Source organism: Cyrtonyx montezumae, unplaced genomic scaffold, assembly GCF_038088225.1.
Source record: "Cyrtonyx montezumae isolate F1298 unplaced genomic scaffold, pur_monq_1.0 scaffold_10, whole genome shotgun sequence".
In the NCBI taxonomy this organism is placed as follows: Eukaryota; Metazoa; Chordata; class Aves; order Galliformes; family Odontophoridae; genus Cyrtonyx; species Cyrtonyx montezumae.
The window spans coordinates 2917068-2937819 of NW_027071826.1; the positions used below are offsets into that span (position 1 = coordinate 2917068).

The following is a 20752-nucleotide window of genomic DNA, read 5'->3' on the forward strand; positions in this document are numbered from 1 at the left end:
TCTCTGTTATCAAAAAGATACGATACCCTCAAATCAGGGTGAGGCAATGAGCAGGACAGAGAGAATCCAATCTCCAGCTTGAGAATGAGGGATGGGAGGAGGAGCTAGAAAGATATGGCCCAGACAGCTTAATTTCCCAGAAAGACTTTGCAATAAGCAGTGTACTAATTCGTGAGTGCCTGGATGATAACTCTGAGATAAGTAACTGTCACTACGGATCTGACAACGGCAAACCACGTCAAAAATAATCTAATTTCCTTCTTTGAGAATGTAAGAGATGGGTTGCTGGGGAGAAACAGCTGATGTCTGGCATTGTGGCCAAAGCTTGACACCTGATGCCTTTTAAGATAACATTGCCACACTCCAGCCAGAGAAACGTCACTCGTGGTGGGGAAACATGAGCACAGGGTGATGTGAAACTCATCACATGTTCACCAGTCCTCATCAGTGACTCATGATCACACATGAAGGTCACGTTGCAGGAGTGTGCATCTGGCTGTATCCAGGCTGGATGCTCAGACAAGGAAAAAGAGCTGGACAAAGACAGCACAGATGACTGAGGGGTACGAAGGAGCTTGGCTTTGCAACAGATTACAGCTTGAACAGGAATCTGTGGCATCGTGCTGATGTGCAGTGTTCTGCTGGGGGCACAGGGCTGGCTCCACAGCAAAGCTATACCCGTCAGAAATAGGCAGAAAGGAGCATAGGTGTGCCCAGGCTTCAAGAAAGTTTCATCCATCGAGGAGAAGGGATGAAAAATCCAACGGTGTTCCCATCTAAGCGGATCCAGCGTGTAAGGAAAACCTGTAGGAAACGTGTCCAGATAGTAACTAGGTAAGGAGCAACCAAAAGAGGGTAAAGTGCTCTTAGTGCCTGCTACAGATGGGACAAAAATTAATGAGCTTAAACGGTGAGAAAAGAAATCTGAATGAGAAATTGCTTGAGGGTAGGGATGGGAGTGTGTGGAGGCTGTGTGGGCTCAGCTGCTTCCAGGAGCCAGGCATAGCTGCTTCAAGGCAGTGGCATCTTCCAGAGCATCCCTGCCTTGAGGCTGGTACCTGCAGAAAGCACTAGGCCTGCATATATTGAATATTTTTTTGCTAGTGTAACTTTACAAGGTCGGCTCCTTCCGACAGAGCACGATGTTTGGTTTTCTGAGTTCAGGGTTACAGAACTTCGCTTGAAAAGGACAACGAAAAGTAACAGCTGCTCTTGTCATTCCACCTGAAAAGGCTTAAAATAGGGAAGATATGCAGAGATACATGTTCTCCTGCAGCTCTCAAAGCACAATAGCTTGTGTTGAGGGTACGCCATACAATACAGGGAAAACATGTCCAACGAGATCATTCAATAAATAATGAGCTTCTTCACAGTCTGAACTGCAAGCCAAAATGCATCGTAATTAGCATTACAGTATAGGTGAGAAAAGAAACTGCATCTGTTGGCCTTTCCAGTGCTGAACAGGACCTCCAAGAGGACAACCAACTGTCCTTTGCTGCAGGCTCCAGTCCCAGTGCATCACTTCAACCACGATCAATGTTCCTTGTGCCCCTGCCCTCTGTGTACCCATCCTGCTGCAGATGGGGAAATGAGGACAGGCACAGCGCACTCATTGTTGCAGAGTGAAAAAGAGAAACTCTACCAATAATGTGTATGAATGATGAAATAAATCTGAATAAGCTGCCTCACCTTGGGGGAAACTGTCAGTTAAAACAAGGAGGTATAAAAATGGCTTTATTGATGAGAGAGTCTATTAATGGACTGAGAAACTACAAAGGACTCTGGAAAAGTGAGGAATGTGTATCAATTGTGAACGGTCTGAGTACCTTCTCAAGGTCCCAGAATACTCAGAAATGATAACTCCTCTAAAAATAGGTAGGTTGTGCCTCCTTTTTGTTTATTCGACAGACTTTTTATTTACTAGCTCAATAGCACACGAAAGGTGTGAAATTTCCCTTTTATTATGTGGAAAGCTTCTGAATATAAGAAGGGGAGCATGAGAAATCCCGTTACCAGGAATTTTCTGCCATAAACTTCCCTCAACCCGTGCAGCTTACTGATGCCTGCCAGTGCAGCTGAAACCTGCCTGCACTGAACAGAATGGGGCTCCCCAGGAAGGTAGCAGAGCAGGGAAGTGCAGGGCAAAGCCCACATCCTACTGAGACCTAGAGGTCTGCCATGCTCTTTGGCAAAACTCCCATTAATCTCAGTGATTATTTGATTCATCATATGTATTGGGTTGGGGTTTTTTTGTTTGTTTGTTGATGGGAGGAGAAGAGGGAAGGTCTCATGCAAAATGGTCAACATGGGCTTATCCAAAGCTTGATGGGAATGACCCAAAGAAAGAAGGCTCTCTGAAAAAGCATCACTGTCCCACAGCAACAAAGAGCCTGTTGGCTTTCACAGCATCACAGTGACTGCTGTAATGAGTCCAGCATCCCTTGGATTGATTCCATCAGAAAAAAAAAACCCAAAACGATTATGTACCAGCACAATCGAGGTCTAATTTTGCTCCTGCTGCTGAGTGAAAGGAATGTGCCTGCTGAAACCATTTTTTTTCTCCGCAGGCAAAATGATTTGCAGAAGTTCAACTTAGCAGCAGTGGACAAAATGTCTGAATAATAATAATTAAAAATATCTGCTAGAAAATAGCAGTCGTTCCCTAAACACACAGATTCCCTTAGAAGATTTTACTTCATGAGAGTGTTAAAGCCAGAAACACTCAAAAGTTAAGATAGAGGATAGTTGTTTACTCAGCAAAAGAGATGATCGTGCACTCAAACACTTGATATACTAATTGTGGAGATGGTTTCTCTTTCATTATATTACAACATGGCTTATTCTAAACAGGACCTGGCCAGCTTTTCTCCCCATCCTATTACCTACAATCAGGTCTCCACATAGTGAGCACCTACAGCAGGAACCAACTGCTTGCCTGCAAGCTGAAGAACCACCACTCACCTCATTGGGCACGCTGCCTGGCTAGGCAGCATCTGCTCTGGGAAGGGAGTTTCTGTTTTGTGTGTCCTCATAAGAATCGTGAAAGCAACACCCTCCAAATCAGAGCAGTGAGGGCAGCACTGTAGCAACACCACGCAGTGGGAGGGAGCATCACTTTGACCCTAAAGCTCTTCACTATTGCACTAGAGAAGCCCTGTACGTGAGTCAGCAGCCAGATACCCTGAGCATCCCAGATCTGCAGGGATGCCAAAGCTGCAAAATGCCAGGGAGCTTCTTATCGGGGTTTGCAGATGCTCTCCCCTGTAGCTTCTCTTGCACTGGCTCCATCCTCCTCACCATGAATTTAAACAATCTTTCCCACCCAGCAGCTGGGATTGATGGATTTATCCCCTCATATCTGCCACCAAATTATTTGAAAAGGCAGCACCCAGGGGCTGCTTAGCCAGTCCTAAAGCCCATACTGGTGAGCAGGAGGGTGAAACATCACAGAAGGATATCTGCCTCACTTGATGTACAACAGGGAAAAGGCACACATACAAGAGAGAGTGATTTTCTGTGGACAAACATGGAAGAATCACTGTGCACTGATGGATTACATCCTCTCAAGGCTATCACTTTGACTACTCAGATCCTGGAAGCCATACCCATCAGATGTAAAGCACTGGAAGGCACCCTGTTCTGATTCTGCACGTGGTAAATTCAGGTGTGCAAGACTTAGATCTACTCCTGCTCCTCTTCTCATTTCTTGAAATGAAAAACCAATGCCACCAAAAGAAGGCCCCCACAACTTCTGTCTAGAAGAGCACCTTTGGTGCTTTGCTCCTCAAACACTGCAGTGAAGTTCTCTGTGGTTTAAGGCCAACCTCCACACCATCAATTGTCAAAAAGAAACCTCTGTGAATAATTCAGTATTTACCACATGTGTTCATGCTCTAGGTTCTGGGCTATTTGCTGCTACGCTCTCCTTTGGAATTCCTAAGAAGAAAAGATACATCTCAGGAAGCTCTCTCAGCAACTATAGCTTTAATATCGAATAAGAAAAAAAGTCCAAGTGATCTCATCTGCAATTATGATTTCGACGTTGCCAGTTTTTGCATATTCATTATCACTCCAGGTCACTAGACATGCACTGCCTTTGACCTTGTGAAATGTCAAAAAGCTCCCAGTATTTCACTTTGCTGCTCAAACCATCTGTTATTTCCCTATATTTTTCTTCCCTTGCTACGTTCAGATAAATTACATACAAAGCCCTAATTGCTCACGTGCTGTGCTGAAATGGCTCTTTATCTAAACTTGCATGGAGAAGCTGCTTGCAAGAGTTGCTGACCATTGTTTTTTTATATAACAGTTTTATGTAAGAGAGTTTTCTGGAAACGAAGAACCGAGGACCTGGAAAATCTACCCACAAAGACAGTGACAGCAATACCTGGACATTTGTCACTGCAGGAGAGGGAATCTTTAGGCTCACTCAGGCACTGTGCATCTTGTGCTCTGTGAGAGACAGCCACTTCAGAGACCAAGCTAATGCCATAAAGGCAAATGGCAGCAACGTCGATTTGGAAGTTTTGAAGTTGTTTAGGTCGGTTATTAATTCCCATGCTCAAAAATAAAATTCAAAATAGCACAGAAATATAGAAGTAGTAAAATCCAATTCTAGCTCTCCTTTTGCATGACCTCTCTCCATCAAAACCAAACCGCACCTACAGAGAACAGTGACCTATAAAAGGAGGTACTTCAGAAAGTAATAAACCAAACAGTCTGGGGATGTATTGGATTACATAAAACTTGCTCTGAATATTAATCAGCTTCTTCTACTAAAATGAACACTTATTACATAAGGGGAAAAAAAAGAACGCTAATAGCATCAATCTAGAGAATATGATTCAGATTGCCTTTATCATTTCAACATGCATAAACACAGGAGTCAATGGTTAACTAAAAATAAAGACATTTTCCCCACTCAGCTGCTCATCTCCCTACAAAGATTCACTGACAAACCCTTTTATAATACACTATCACAGTTAACAATTTTTAGGCTGATGAAAAAATCCATTTCACCTGAAGTTTTGCTTGTGGCGCTGATTCTCCCTCGTCACACACCTCGCCTGCTCCTGCCCAGCAGTAGGGATGAAGAAGTCAAGAGCAAAACTCCTGTGAAGCAATGAGCTGCTGCTGTGCTCCTGGTAACGCAGGGCACAGCGAGAGCTCAAGGTGAACACCTCCCATCAGAGCTTCCCCAGCCCTGCCCAGCCCGTGGGGCTTTGCCCATCCAGTTGTAGGTCTGAAAAGCACCAAGGACTCAGAGCCCATGAGGCAGCAGCCTTCTGTTTCTCATCATTCCTTTCCTAAATCTCCATTTCCCTCCATGAGATTTCAGCTTGTTGTTTCTAGTTCAGTTTAGGATGGAGAACACTTCATCCTTATTCTTTTTTGCATGAAAACTTTTACTCTATTAACATAAGATATATTTACATATAAAAAGTTCATCAGGCACATATTTAGACAGTCACAGATATGGCAAATTTTGAGCTGCCAAATTGCTCCTAAGGCATAAAAGATTATTATGTTTCCCATCTTCACCTGCAAATGACATCTACAGTCACAACAAAGGGGACCCGATTCTGAGCTGTCTTCTGCTGATGTAAAACCAGAACAACTAATTTATGCCCCACTGATTCACTCCAGCTTTGGAATGATGCACCTGAGATCATAATTCAGGCTCATATTTCTTGCTAATTAGCTCCGTTCCAGTTCAGATTTAATTCCTGAAGGACATCCCCTTTCAGCATGATTTCATTCGTTGTTTACAATCTATTACTGAGTAGGACTGACATACATAGACCAGAACCCACACTGAAAGGAAAATTCACCACAGTGTGGCTGAGTGCCCTGCCAGCCAGGTTACTGTGAAATATGTTTGATGTTTTAAGAGGCTTTACAAGTACTTGGAGAGCAATGCATTTGGAAAACAGTTTATATTATAAACAATATTTTATATGGCACCAAAGTAAAACTACAATATATGAAAGGCAAGCCCAAGATGCAGCAGTGTCCACTGTGACAAATGACTGTGTCCTTCCCACTATCATCACTTGATAAGGTACACGATGTAAACATTTGATTATATTGTACTTGATGGCATTTTTATTTCCAGAGTGTTCTCTTCCAGCAGTAGAAATGGTGCATTTAAATGACGACTGGACAGCACCCTGTCTGCCAACAGCGGGCGTTTACTGATTTTATTTATCAAAATTTGCACACAAGATGAGGGTCAGTGCTGCAGGCAGTGCCTCCTGCTTGAGTTCCTCAGTGCTCTTCTCCTGGGAGCAGCTTCCTTCAGGAGCACATGTGTAGCCCAGTCCACCTGCTCATGCCATTTAAACCTGTTTAAATATGGCGAGAAGATAAAGAAGAGCAGCAAGAAATGACAGGAGGTGGACACGACAGCAATACTAAAAAATCAAATCCTGCCCTTTGGGCTTTAGCAACTTCTTGATGCTGTTGCAGTATTTCCACGTTCCTAACAGATCTCTCAGAGAAACACTAGCAGGACTCACCAGATCTATCAAACACTGAAGATCAAAATCAGTAAACACCACAGCCTGAGGCCAGTGCCAACATACAAAAAAGGAACCAGCCTGGGATGGCAATAAAAGCAATAACTAATGGTGTAATAATATATAGCAATAACCAAAGGAGACAAGATTTATTGATCAAATCGGGTACTTCACATCTTCTTTTATTGTAGCATCCTCAGGATCTCATCTCGAAAACCTCCAGGGTAGAAAAACGTTATCTACATTTCATGGGTAGAGAGGTTGGGACAAAGGAAAACCATCGAGGACACTTTCCTTGGGACAGGCTGTGCTGCCTTCTTCAGGTGTTTCGCTCTCCAAAGCCACACAGGGAGCACCAGTACCTTACAGCTGGATCATTCAGATTCTCAAATACATTCCTCTCATGAACCTACTCTACTAGTCCTCAAATATCTTCTTCTCTTCATTTTACCACTGAACAATCACTTTGTGACAAACAACACATGGCTTCTGAAGCGTGCTGCAAAGCACAGTGACCACAGCCTACATCAACGCCTTGCCTAACAGTCTTGGGCCTAGGGTGCCCAGTCTTCCTTCACTTCTTGTTTCCCATAATGCTTTTGCTTTTCTCTAATACAATTTTTAGCATCTGAGGGAAAATGGGAAACAGCTGAAGTTCTAAGCAGGACTTGAAGCTGAACTACAGAAAAGCAGAGAAAGCAGCTATTTTTCTAGAGAAATCACAGGCTGGGAATCCGACGTTATTGAGCGTGGGGATAAAGGGAAGGTGGGGAAAGAGTGAGGAGCAAAACAGGAGAGAGGAAAGGCTCTGAAACTGATAGGATGAACTGAGGGTAGGGCAGATTAAGAAAATGTCTTTACTTCTGTGTTTATTCTTACCAACAGTCCTGAAATTTGAATTGAGGAATACTGAAAGATTCGCCCTCTGGTACAGAACAGAGCAGCACACACCACTGTGGTGAGGCAAAGTCCTCCTCCCACTGCACAAACTCTTACAGGACTGTATGCAGCTGCAGTGTTCCACAAGCTATCACACATCCACGCACCATATATGAACCAAAAGGAATGAGCTAATACCTGAATGTTTCAATAAATCTCTTTTCCTTTCATAACCAATAGAAGGATATACAATAAATACTACAAAATTACTGAAAAGAACTGGTTTTTATGACAATTGAATAAATGCTATGCTGAACGTGGAAACAATGCTGAAGCCATTGTGGACAGACACACTTTCCTCCCACTGGAAAAATAATCAAGGCATTACAGAGCATCTGCTTTGTCCATTCAGCTCCAAACTGTCACTCACTGGGATCTGAATAAAGTATATAGAAATCTAAATCAGGACAGATTAAAGAAAATTCTTCTGTAAATGCCTGTTATATTCCTGTTCATTACAACCATTTTCAAGTTGTCTCTCTCATCTCCATCAGAATACATGAATTGCTGCATCTAATGTGGTGCTAAAAATACATAAGAAAGAGCTTTTTCCTCCATAAAATGCAGTAATACAACAGCAGTGCAAGCACTGCACCCACCAGGTAATGGATGCTGTTGGAAGTCGGCAGGAGTCCCCCCACTGGGTCCACTGAGGACTGATTCAGTGCAATATTCCCCAGGACATACAGTCACTCAGTACTATGAGCAACTCTGTCCTGAGCTGTGCCAGCCCATAGTTTCAGGAACAACGGGCTGGTGAGCATCACAGCAAATTTTCCCAGCTCTGATTTTCTTTAACGCAGAACTATAGCGAGGAATCTTTTCTTGTGTTTTTAATGTTTGCAATGAATCGCAGAGAAACGTCCCAGCAAAACTGTGGTAACTCAGATGTAACACATCCAGCCCCAGGCACACACCTGATTAAATTCAGACACAGAGAAGCCCTCCAGTGCTCCTGCACTGCTGCTCACTGCATTCCCCCAGCACTGACTGCAATTCTCTCAGGCCATCCATGCCATGGAGATGCAGGGCATGCCACTGCCACCTCTGTCATCAAACCAATTGTGCCCAGGGGACACGTCCATTCACAGCACAGCCTTCATATCCAATCCTCTGCTCTTTCTTACTTGTTCTACTGTTTCGTTCTGTTTACTTTTTGTTAATCACCTTTTTTTTTTTTTTGTAATAAATTAATGAAATAATAATTGAAACAAAAAGCTGTGCCACTGCACCAGGAAGCAGAACTGATAGAAGCACAGCAGATACCACAACGTGTCATCAAGGGCAGAAATGATTTGCTACACAATAGACCTTGGAAAAATCAGACTATTAGTAATCACTACATACATTGCCTGTCTCATCAGTGAAGGTCTCAAATGAGGTCAGTTGGTCTGTGCACAGAATGCTGCTAAAAAGCAAATCTGCCCTTACACTTGGACATTGGAAACTGGAAAGGATGCAAGTTGCATAGCTCGCTTTATAAGCAGGTGAAAATAAGCACCAAGAATTCAACAAACAGAAGTGCACATCTTTATGGGACACATCTTTATAAAGAACAGCTCCTTGTTCCCCACAAACATCATCAAACCCAACTTTTCATCAAACCCAACTTTTCATTTTCCAACAGGAAACACTAAGCATTGCCAAATTTACTGATTTCCCCTTCGGTCTTGTTTCCCATTCCTGATGCTGACTGTGAGAAGTAGATTGTGTTTTTGTAGTAGAACAATACAGACTGGCACTCAGATAACTGAGATGGAGCAGCTCTTGCTCTCAATTTTTCTTTCTGGTTTTACATTCTCAACAAATGAAATCAGATATGCATTTATAAAAGTAGGTCCTCCTACCTCATATGCTCGTTTCTGTGTCAAGAAATTCAGATTTCTTGTCTCTATGCATGTTCATATGCAGTGCCATGAACATGCCAGCAGTGCAATTGCAATAAACTTGCAATAAACTTGCACTGGGAAAATAATCATGGCCCTGTAGATTTTTTTTTAAACACAGATGGGACTTCCATGGCATTTTTATTTCTGTATTTACACTGAAGCCATGAATTCAAGGAGCTGCAGAGCCCAACAACACAGCATCCAAACCGTAACAACTGTTAAGACTCTCACTGCAGCTTATTTAAGGGAGAAATAGATCCACTTCTTTTTCTCAGAAAAACTGCAAGAAAAGAAGCTAAGAAATTACTCACACTGTACGATGAGCTGCACCAAAGCTTCTCTGGGCTTCACGTTGAACCCGTTGTACTGGCTGGTCTGGCACCTGTAGGTCCCTGTCATCTCCCGGGACACGTTCACTATCCTCAGGATGCCATCGTAGCTCTCCATCTGCATCGTGCCATCTGGCATTGCGACTTCTTTGTCAGCACGGGACCACAGGATGATGGGTTTGGGCTTTCCTGTCACCTGGCACTGCAGCTCGATTGTGTCTCCTTCCCGTGTGACCAGGGGGGACTTCTCTTGAGGAACAGTCAGATTGGGTGGGACTTCAAAAAACAAGAGTTTGACAATCAGCATTACAGAAAAATTAGCTGGCTTTCTTGTTTATACGGTTCCAATTATGTATCAAGAAATAACGTATACCCATAGAGCAATACCTATTATGTGTACCAGAAGACTGTGAGATGCTACTTTATTTACAAGGCAGAGGGCTCATCTGCTTGAGGTAGTTAAAGTGAGATTTAACAGCCTCAGCTATAGAACTTGCTCACCACCGTGCAGGCACCCAGTGTGCCAAAATGCCATACCAGTGTCTATCAGCACACTGGGAACAACTGCTGCAGCTAGACCTTTATCACCACGAATCACAGCTTTCCTTTGTAAAGGTATTTGCAACTAGGGACATTTTTCTTTTACAACAAACTAGCTGCTGATTTTATCCAGCTCCAAATGGCCACATAGAGGAAGGACAGGGCCAGTTAGAAAGCAGCTCAGAACCAACAGCCTGGAAGCAAAAGGCAGTTGGCATGTCCTTAGCACAGCAGGCTCATTCAAGTTGTACTTTTTCAGAGATATTTGCCTTAACAAATCTGGAAGGAATAGGCGAAGAACTGTGACCAACAAACTGAAGGTAAAACCTGTGGGCTGGAATACTTGGCACGGCCACGCTTATCCCTCCTGCTCTGTGTAGTAAGGGGCAAGAACATGATTCACATAATGGCAGGGAATGGAAGGGACCTCGAGAGATAAAACTGAGTCCAACCCCCAATTGCCACCAACTCTGAATTAGAATCATAGACTAACCCAAGTTAGAAGGCACCCTTGAGGATCACTGCGTCCAACTCCTAGCAATGCTCATCACAGCAGAGATGCTGCAGGGTCCTTGGTCAGAAAATCATGTGTCAATGCTTGCAAAGTCAACAGAGCTCATGTGCCAGGTAACCCACTGAGCACCCATGACCATCCTCCTGGTGGAGGCAGCCCCCTGCTGTGGTGGCCATGTTCAATAATTACAAACTGCTGCAACCCTTGCAGGCCTGATGAAAACTGTTTCGCCAGGTGCAATTATTGCCACCATCTCCTCATATCTATATTGGTTATATATCCAATTTGCAACTTCTTCCTTAGCACAAGGCAAATAAATGCATCATCTCTGCAGTCACTCATCATCTCCAGATCACACACATTGCCTTTGGCTCTGAGGAAGCTGGGATGGGGTGGGCAGGGCTGCAATGTTGCACGAGAAGATATGAAAAGCCTGATATAAATATGCAGTTTCCATTTGTGCCTTACAAAACGGTGGCATCACTTGTAGGTGTAACCCAAACAGAGTCACAGAACCCCTTATTTTAACTTCATTCACTTGCAGACCTGCCCTGCAAAAACAAACAAACAAAAACAACAAAAAAAGAACATCCAAATGCCAGGGCAGATGAAACAGAGCTCCAGTAATTTTATTTAGGCCCCAACATCTTTCCTGGGGCACTAATTTTTTACCCTTTCCTATTTTAACAGAACCTTTATCAGCAGGGGTAGGCATATGAGTTCAGAGGAAAATCAAAGAAGAAATAATGATAATAAAGATAATAAAGATAATAAAAAGAAGAAGTGAGGGGAGAGCATAAGGAAGAGGAAGAACAGGAACAACAAAGCAGGCTTCCACGTGCTTTGTGAAGGCCGTGCCCATGAGCTCAGTCCGGACACATGCCTCCCAACTGCGGCAACGCCATGGCCACGGCTGCCCAGGACAGCTGAGAGGGTGGGTCAAAGGGTGCGGCCGGGCTGCCCACTGTGACATCAGCAGTGTCACAATACAAGGGCTGGCTTTAGAACCGTGGGCAGCCTCACTTTGGCCTGGACCGTTGGTGAGTGCAGCTGCAGGGGAAGGTTGGGCTGGACGAGGGACGCGGTGCCAACGCCGGCCCCTGTGGGAGCGCCACGGGCAGTGCTTGGAAGCGTCGCTGCCAGCGATGGCCTCGGTCCCTGGGCCGCCCAGCTCCCTGGTACCCGCTCCTCCCTGAGCCAAGGGCCCCGTGGCTCTTGGAGCCAATCCTTCCCAGTCCCACTGAGCCCCTCTCTCCCTTCTCTTGCAGATCATGGCTTGGGTGCTTCTCTTAGCCTTGCTGGCGCAGCAGTTTTCAAGTGCCAGTGTTGATGACGATGCCGCAACGCTCGAGCGGATGCATCAGTATGAGGTCTATCTGCGAGAGCAGATGGCGCAGCTGATCGACATGGAGCTGGGGAATGTGGGCAGGAGTTGGATGGACATACCCACCCTGCTCTTTCCTCTGCTGCATTACTGGAAGATCTGGTTCTGGATTGGAATGCTTTTCTTGTCGCTGTGGATCATGTGGCAGCTACACAAAAGGAACCAGTGTGATCAGCATAAGGAGGAGGTGGAGAGTGAGCAGGAGGAAGAGGAATGGGTGGAACAGGAAGAAGAGGAGACAGAGGAGGAAGAGGAGGGTGAGAGAGATGAATTCTGTAAGTTTGTAGACACCAGACGGATCACAGAGCGTGCCCTGGCAAAGGTGCAAGCAAGAGACAACAGGTGCCAGCTGGTGGAGGAGCTGATAAGCAACCTCCTGGATGCCTTCACCAATCTCTGCTCAGACACTTTCTTCCCGGTGCTGCTGCCTGCCATTGGGGTGGGCAGTGCCTTTGAAGGCTGGAGTCTGCAAGAGGAGGACACTGTCTACCGCCTGCTCGTGCCCATGCAGGCCCCAAGAGGGCACGTCTTCATCCCAGAGGTGGACATCCCAGAAGGGATGGTGCTGGCAAGTAACTCCTGCATCCGTGTGGAGCTGCTGTGCATGTGCAAAGTGAGGCTGCTGCTGGGGAACGTGCTGTGCTTCCTCCGCAACCTTGTTGGCAAGCTGCGCAGAATCCAGCAACCCAGCCTCCTCCACACGCTCTGCACTGGCTCCTACCTGGATGTGCAGAAAACTGTCACCTGGTTCAACGTACAGGTGCCAACAGTCTGGACGGTCACCCCCCATGCGCACACCTACAAGCTGCAGGTGCTGCCCTCCTGCCGCTCCTGCAAGCTCCAGCTGAAAGACACCTCCAGCGGAGAGAAGCTCCTCGTTGAGTTGCTGTTTGGGGTGCAGCAAGGACACTCGGACATCTTCCTGAGCAGCCAGAACTCAGAGGCCGGCTTTACGCCCAGCACAGTGTGGCTGCAGAGCTTCGCTGTGGCGGAAAAGAAATTCTTCCAGTATGTGGCCAGGAAAGCCGGACCGAAGAGCTGCCACCTGAGCTGCCTGAGGTTCTTTGCCCACATTCAGGTGGGAACTGGCTTTTCCATCCACACCATAAAGACGGTTTTCTTCCACTTCCTCACCACCTACAGTCTGAAGAGCTGGCACAGGAGGGATTTCCTAATCCGGCTGCAGAATATCCTGTACCACCTGCAGTCCTGCCTGAAGGAGAAACGCCTCGACCACTTCTTCCTTGGCAACCGGAAGGTGCCCAAGGAGATTGTCCTGCCGCACAACTTCCGTGCAGCCAGGCCGCTCAACCTCTTCCAACACCTGGAGACTGACATTAGTGCCAACTGCCAGGCATTGCATGACTTCAGGGTGCTGAGAGATATCTTCAGGCTGCAGTTCCATGAATGCTGAAGGAGGCCTTCACGTGCAGAGCTCTGCTTGCCGGGAGCACCGCACACAGCAGCCGTTCCCTGCTAGCACACCGTGGGGAGGCCTTTTCTGGTGATTAGACTGACTGATAACTACTGATTATCGAGATGAGTGTCATGGTGCCTCAGTGTCTCTGCTTATGGTTGTAAAGAGAAGTGGAAATAGGGGCAAATAGTTGTCATGGTTTTATAATTTTTGGTACTGGTATTCCACATCATAACATCATGTAGTGCATTTAGATGTTAGGTGCAAGTTTAGATGAGGTGCTAAGGGATTTGATTTAGTAGTTGGGTAGGGATAGTGATAGGAGGATGGTTGGACTAGATGATCTTGTAGGTCCTTTCCAACCTTATGAACCTATGAACCTCTTCTCCAGACTGAACAATCCCAGCTCCCTCAGCCGCTCCTCATAAGACTTGTGCTCCAGACCCATCACCAGTTTTGTTGCCCTTCTCTGAACACGCTCCAGGGCCTCAATGTCCTTCTTGTAGTGAGGGGCCCAAAACTGAACACAGTACTCGAGGTGCGGCCGTACCAGAGCTGAGTACAGGGGGATGATCACCTCCCTGCTCCTGCTGGCTACACTATTTCTAATACAGGCCAGGATGCTGTTGGCCTTCTTGGCCACCTGGGCACACTGCCGGCTCATGTTAAGCTGAGCATCAACCAACACCCCCAGGTCCTTTTCCTCTCTACATTCTTCAAGCCATTCTGCCCCAAGCCTATAGCATTGCATGGGGTTATTGTGGCCAAAGTGCAGGACCCGGCACTTGGCCTTATTGAACCTCATCCCATTGAGCTCAGCCCAGCTGTTCAGCCTATCCAAATCCCTCTGAAGGGCCTCCCTACCCTCAGGCAGTTTGACACATCCTCCCAACTTGGTGTCATCTGCAAACTTACTGAGGGTACACTCAATTCCCTCATCTAGGTCATCAATAAAGATATTAAACAAGATGGGCCCCAAAACTGACCCTTGGGGGACACCACTCGTAACAGGACGCCAGCTGGACTTAACTCCATTAACCACTACCCTCTGGGCACGGCCCTCCAGCCAGTTCTCCACCCAGAGAAGAGTGAACCTGTCCACACCACGGGCTGCCAGTTTCCTTAGGAGAATACTGTGGGAGACCGTGTCAAAGGCCTTGCTGAAGTCCAGGTAGACTACATCAACAGCCTTTCCCTCATCTACCTGTCTGGTCACCCAGTCATAGAAGGAGATGAGGTTGGACAAGCACGACCTGCCCTTTGTGAACCCGTGCTGGCTGGGTCTGATCCTTTGGTTGCCATGGATGTGCTGTGTGATCTCCCTCAAGATCATCTGCTCCATAACTTTCCCTGATACCGAGGTCAGGCTGACAGGCCTGTAGTTCCCCAGGTTTTCCTTACGGCCTTTCTTGTAGATGGGAGCCACATCGGCAAGCCTCCAATCTTGTGGGACCTCTCCAGATAACCAGGAATGCTGACAGATGGCAGAATTTGGCTTGGCAATCACCTCTGCCAGCTCCCTCAGCACCCTTGGGTGGATCCCATCTGGCCCCATGGATCTGTGGCAGTTTAGATGGAGGAGTACATCTGTAAACGATGTCGACCTCACTTTTTGTTTTGCTGCTATTAATGTATCATCCATGTAACAATAATTAAGGATCTGAGGCCTAGCCTTTCGTACTGGTTGTAATGCATTTGTCACAGTAAATTGGCATATTGTTGGGCTATCAAGCATTCCTTGTGGTAAAACAGTCCAATGATACCTCAGAGCAAGGCTTTGTCGGTCAATATCAGCATCTGCAACTCCCAGTAAAAGAAATGTCCCATCTGTGTACTGAAGAACAAGAGGGCTCTGCACCCATTCCTGAGGGGGTCCATGACAGCTGCTGGGATAAGAGTCACGTTGGTATAGGTTAGCATCACTGACTGGCATGGGGACACCGACAGAGGCAGGCAGGCTGCAGGCACACAGCCAGCCCTGCTGCAAGCAGTGCAGAGGGAAGGGACGGCCGTTCCCAGCCATAAAATTAAAAAGAAAAATCCCTGCACATTAAGTGCTCTAAAATCAAGCTATAAAAGGAAAGCTTTTTTTAACAAAATATGGCATTTATCTGTCCCTTCTGTTCACCTATTCCCTTCAAAGATAAACTCTGAAGATAATGGCCCACAAAAAATCATCAATTTGCTGCAATAATGAAAAGTCTGCCTGTTTTCTGGTAGTACCCCTGGAGTGTCTCAGGGCTGCCCATGAATGATCACTCTGGACAGTGCTTAAGGTTTACAAACAGTGTTATTAGATCACTAATTATCTCATGGAAAGCATTTTTTCATTATGCTAAGAGGCTGTGATGTGATTTTAATAAACATTTAGAACTAACTCTTTTCTGTATCATCAAAGGAGGAGAAAGATGACCAAAGGACACATATTTCACAAACAGATCCCAGCCATGCATTCTAATACATCAGTCTGAACATTTAATTAATTCATGATTTAATAGCTGATTAGTTTAACACGGAAGCCCTCCCATCACACTGCAGGGCAGACATGTGGCCTCACATAGGTTCATAGGTTCATAAGGTTGGAAAGGACCTACAAGATCATCTAGTCCAACCATCCTCCTATCACTATCCCTACCCAACTACTAAATCAAATCCCTCACAGAAGCATTCAGGTTGGAAAAGACCTCCGAGATCCCCAAGCCCAACCCCAACTACTCCCACTGCACCCACTGCCCACGTCCCTCAGTCCACATCTCCATGGTTCTGCACCACCTCCAGGGACGGTGACCCCACCACTCCATGAGCAGCCTGTGCCAATGCCTGACCACTCTTTCACAGAAGAAATGTTTCCTAACATCCACCCTGAACCTCTCCTGATGCAGCTTGAGGCCATGATCCCTCATCATACACAGTAGTTCTTCAGGAATTACTCTGCCTGTCTCCGGAAACACTCATGCGAAACAAAATCAATTTATTGGCATGGCTACCCGGGTGGTACACGCTCAGCACAGCTTCAGGTTCACCCAGAGATGGAGAACTGAGATGATGTATTTACCACGTGGAGTATCTAATTGTACCCAGTCTGGGTAGGAATGGAACAGTTGAAAGAACTCAGTTAAAGAAAGGTCACTGCTACCTGCTGCCTGAAGCATCAGCCACTCCACCCGGCCCTTCTGACAGCAATTCAGGGCAGTGCATCCCGAGAGTACAGTTAAGATAACCCCCTTGAAAGTGCCAATCATTTCAGTGCACAACGTGTTGTTCACGAGGAAGATAAGAGAAAAAGCCAGAAGTGACAGGTATTACGTCTCCTGCAGTACTGATACTGATTTTAGGGGGATAGGGACAGAGAAAGAACCCACGCTGAGCACAGCAGAATATACGTGACCTAAAGCCTTACTTTTCCTTCTTTGTATAATATTATTTAGGCACAGAAAATGATCACAAAGGAAGACAAACACACTCCTCTGATTCACCTCTTTGTGGGTTACCTTGAGCCTGTTTCGCTGTTCGTTTTTTTTTTTTGCAGTATTAACTTCTCTTGCCCTCAGACCCCCCACAACACATACACACACAGAAAAGCCATCCTGTCATTCAACATTTGCCCAGGCTTGGTTTTATGGCTGGCAGGGCTTTTAGAGGACAAAGATGCAAGCTTTGAGTCTCTATTTCCACTATTCGGTGACCTACTTTACAGACATGCAGTGGGGAAACTGCAAGGGGATTACTTCAGGTCCATTTAGACAAGGTACACACGCGCCTTCCCTGCTGAAAGTACAAAAGAGAAAGGGAAAAAACACTCCTGCTGGAGCATGACACCGAGCATGCCAGGAGGCTGGCACACCAGCACATCATCACTCGGTGTCCCTGCCCAGCCTGCTGCTGCCAGAGACCCAGCCATCCCAGGCAACTCCCTCTGCCTGGCTTTGTGGCTCCAGGAGGAACCTGGTGGACGTCAGGAACAGGGAGTCCTCCCCGAGCCCACAAAGCAGCACCTGGCACAGCACAGGGTGCCTCCAATGCCAGCCCTGGCATTTGGAAAAACGTGCCTGCACTCAGGCCTTATGTTCACAATTACCACGGCAGTCATGATTCTCGATGAATCAGTTATGACCTTCAGATGTGCACTGAAACTATTACAGCTTCAGCTTAATCAGGTAATGAAGTCACACAAATAGGCAGAACTTCTTTTAAGATGCTAAACGAGGCCGATTCCGAGTGCTGGGTTTTTCTTCCCCGAGTATTGCAGGGCAGTGTCTGTAAGGGCTGACATCATCCATCACTGCCAGTGGGAACTGTGACCAGGTTACAAGTACAGCCATCTAACTATTTCAAAAAAGAAGCAAACATGTTCAAAGCAATAACAGAACTAAATGAAATGTGTGGAGTTTTCCTCCTGTCTTGCAAGGTTTATATGTATGTGTTATGTTTCAGGGTGGAAATACTGCAGAGGTGAACAGCGTGCAAAATTTGGCTTTGCATCAAGTGACCACAGTTCCTTGCGTCTCATTTTTACAACACAAGTTCTAGCTCTCTCCACACTAGACTTCAGTTATCCACAAAGAAGCTACAAAATCTACTTTCAAGATTTTGCTGAAGCCAAGGTGAACGGCTTCCCCTCCCTTCCCTTGCCCACAGATGCAGGTTTCTATCCCAGCAGGCAGCCAGGTTGGGCCAGGCACAATTTGCTCCCTGACTTTTGCAGGGACTGAGGGGGGGCTGGGCTGCTTGAGCTTCCACACATCTCCTTCTTACCTTTTTAGAAGAAATGCTTGAGTTTGAATGTTTCCAGTCTTCACTGGACATCATTTTAAAAGATGATGAAGTGTCCCTGAAGGGACACTGCTCAGCTCCCTTAGAAGCTTCCAGTCCAGACCCACGGACTTACCTGAGTTCATTTGGTTTATTTGATCCCTATGTCTATCAGAACATCTCCATATTCATCTCTCATCTCAGCCATGTCACTGATAAAGCTGAGTGTGCAATACACTCGAAACCTATGAACCTATGAACCTACAGGTCAGCTTGGGAAACCTCTTTTCCTCAGTTTCTCCTAAGCTGTCTGCTCAGGACCAAACCAGAACAGTTTGCCAGTGTGTACCTACATTGGCCCAAGGAAGTCCTGCATGCTGCAGCTCTTCGTTGGAGTGCAATATCAGCAAGCAAAACGATTCTCCTATTGGCACCGCTGTCTTACTGAGGATGGACAGCAGGTTCCAAGATTACAATCTAAGCAATAATTTATCAAGTTGTAAGAGATACTGTTCAGATACTATATGTACTTGTGAAACAAAAACAATATTAGAAGAGTTGAATAATAAAAATATGACATATTTGATGCAAAAGAGCGCAAATAATCTCTCTGAAAAAGTAGAAACTGATTACTTGAATGTGTTTGGTAAAAAAAAGGGGTCAGAAGATGTCTCTCTAACATTTTCTTTCCACGATACAAAAATGGTTTTCAGTTTTGTTTTTTCTTGTGTCACATCTAAACAACGTGCACTGCATGCCTTACCCCAGCAAGTAACATGCACAGTCAGAGGGAAGCACCGCAGTGCTTCACAGAAAAGCCAACACAGACAGCAGTTGTGATACCTACACTCTTTGTCTCTGCATTTTAACATTAAATAGCGTTCTGAAAACAAAAGCGTTTGTTGGCTTGTTTCTGTTTGCTGTTTTATTTCTGTAGAAATCAACTGCCAACCCTTGTTTCTGGCTTTAACTAACTTCTCAGGAGGAAAAGCTCCTGCATTCAGAATGCTCCCCGGTTTATGATACTAACATGGGCTACCTCAGTTATTAAACTCAACTACTGGGGGAAAAAGCTTGAGAAATGTGTTGGTTATAAGCAAGCTATTAGCAAAGAGATAAGGAAAAGCAGAGAATTAATGTTGTGTTACATAGTCCTACTCCACAGCCACAACAAGGCATTTATTATCAGTCAAGGTATAGCCAAGGTTTTAGCTCATCCAAAAGAGAGCCATTTCAGTCACTGATCTGGAAATATGCATAGTAGGTACATTATATTTTTTGCCTGTTGGGAGTAGCATGATTCACCAACAAGCAGTGGATAATCTTAAAGAAAGAGAGAGCTCCTTCCGCTGTTCTTGGCACTCGCTGTTCAATGAGAGCAGCTGGATGGTTTCAGTCTGGTTAACACAACACCCACCTACTTCTCTGTGTAATTCCCTACCAGCTATTTTTTTCATGACTCCGGGTGCCTGGAAGTCCAAAATAAAGGCCTAAATCTTTTTTCAGAAGCAATAACTTTCCTGACAATAAGAGCACACATACCACTTTATGTTTTAATCAAAGCAACTCAGCCCCTGTTTTATGTCCATTTGGATATCCCTGTGGTGAGAAGCACCCTGTGTATTCACCTCCTTTTCCCAGGAGTCAAGGAAAGCTATAACTTGGCTACACAGATGTAAAACCAAAACCAGAGAAAGCCTCCTTACCTGTACTGCTGGATATGTTGACATCAATGCTGATATCGGATATGCCGCCTCCTTTCAGAGATGCAACACACGTGTACGTCCCAAAGTCTGTGAATTTCAAGTCAATGATGTCCAGGTTGGTGGTGCCAGGTGACACGTCAGGGTCGGTCTGTGTGATGACCATCCTTTCAGAGCTTCGCAAAGGGCGCCCATTTTTAAACCAGCTGAACGTGAGCTCCTCCGAAGGGACAGCTTCCACCTGGCAGGAGATTTTCACCTCTCGCCCAATCTGGATATTGTCATCTTTGTGATATGGGTCAGGAGTGATCCAAAACCGTCCTTTTTTTAAGGCTGAAATATGCAGAAAAAAACAAACAGAAAAAGCCAACTGTTTAGTCTAAAAAAGCACCAACTTAGCTTCATGCTTCACTTTATCTCTCATATGATGCACTGGGAACGCTGAAACTTCCCACGCAGACCCTTGGCACATCTTTGTAGGATGAGATCTTATTCAAATATCATCAGAGAGCATTCACTGATAAAACATTTGTTATTTCCAAAACGAAAAATAGGGATTCCTAGTGCCTGAATTATGCTAAGCTCCTGACAACTGAAGAGTAACCAGAGCAATTCACCAATTTTTGTTATCCGTTTCTGGAGGTCCTTACAATCCCTTCCTCACTCCTGTGCGATCAGAGCAATGAGAGAAAACGGAGATATCAACCTTAATATCACTAATAGAACCAGTAGCATCACCTCCAATCTACCTGGAAACAAACAAAGCC

The 20752-nt window shown here is 45.6% G+C and overlaps 2 protein-coding genes across 4 annotated transcripts in view; one reads left to right on the forward strand and one right to left on the reverse strand.

Moving 5' to 3' along the window:
• Positions 1–20752, reverse strand: part of MDGA2 (MAM domain containing glycosylphosphatidylinositol anchor 2) — a 267795-nt gene that overhangs the window by 77712 nt on the left and 169331 nt on the right. For all 3 annotated transcript variants that reach the window (XR_010622915.1, XM_065748210.1, XM_065748222.1), the window contains 2 exons: positions 19989–20318; positions 9658–9951 (listed from right to left, as the gene is read on the reverse strand). Coding sequence is in view for 2 of the 3 variants with exons in the window: in XM_065748210.1 (XP_065604282.1) it covers positions 9658–9951; positions 19989–20318 (624 nt within the window). In the remaining variant the exon portion in view is untranslated. The remainder of the gene's footprint in view (positions 1–9657; positions 9952–19988; positions 20319–20752) is intronic.
• On the forward strand, positions 11875–13527 carry LOC136055422 (inositol 1,4,5-trisphosphate receptor-interacting protein-like 1). The gene is made up of 2 exons (XM_065747174.1): positions 11875–11907; positions 11998–13527. The coding sequence occupies exons 1-2, from the start codon at positions 11875–11877 to the stop codon at positions 13525–13527; spliced, it is 1563 nt and encodes a 520-aa protein (XP_065603246.1).

Bases quoted from the DNA above. Each gene is read 5' to 3' on its own strand.
- LOC136055422 (XM_065747174.1), top strand. From the start codon at position 11,875: ATGGCCTCGGTCCCTGGGCCGCCCAGCTCCCTG. The intron at 11,908-11,997 runs GTACCCGCTCCT...CTTCTCTTGCAG, and splicing joins CTGGGCCGCCCAGCTCCCTG to ATCATGGCTTGGGTGCTTCT.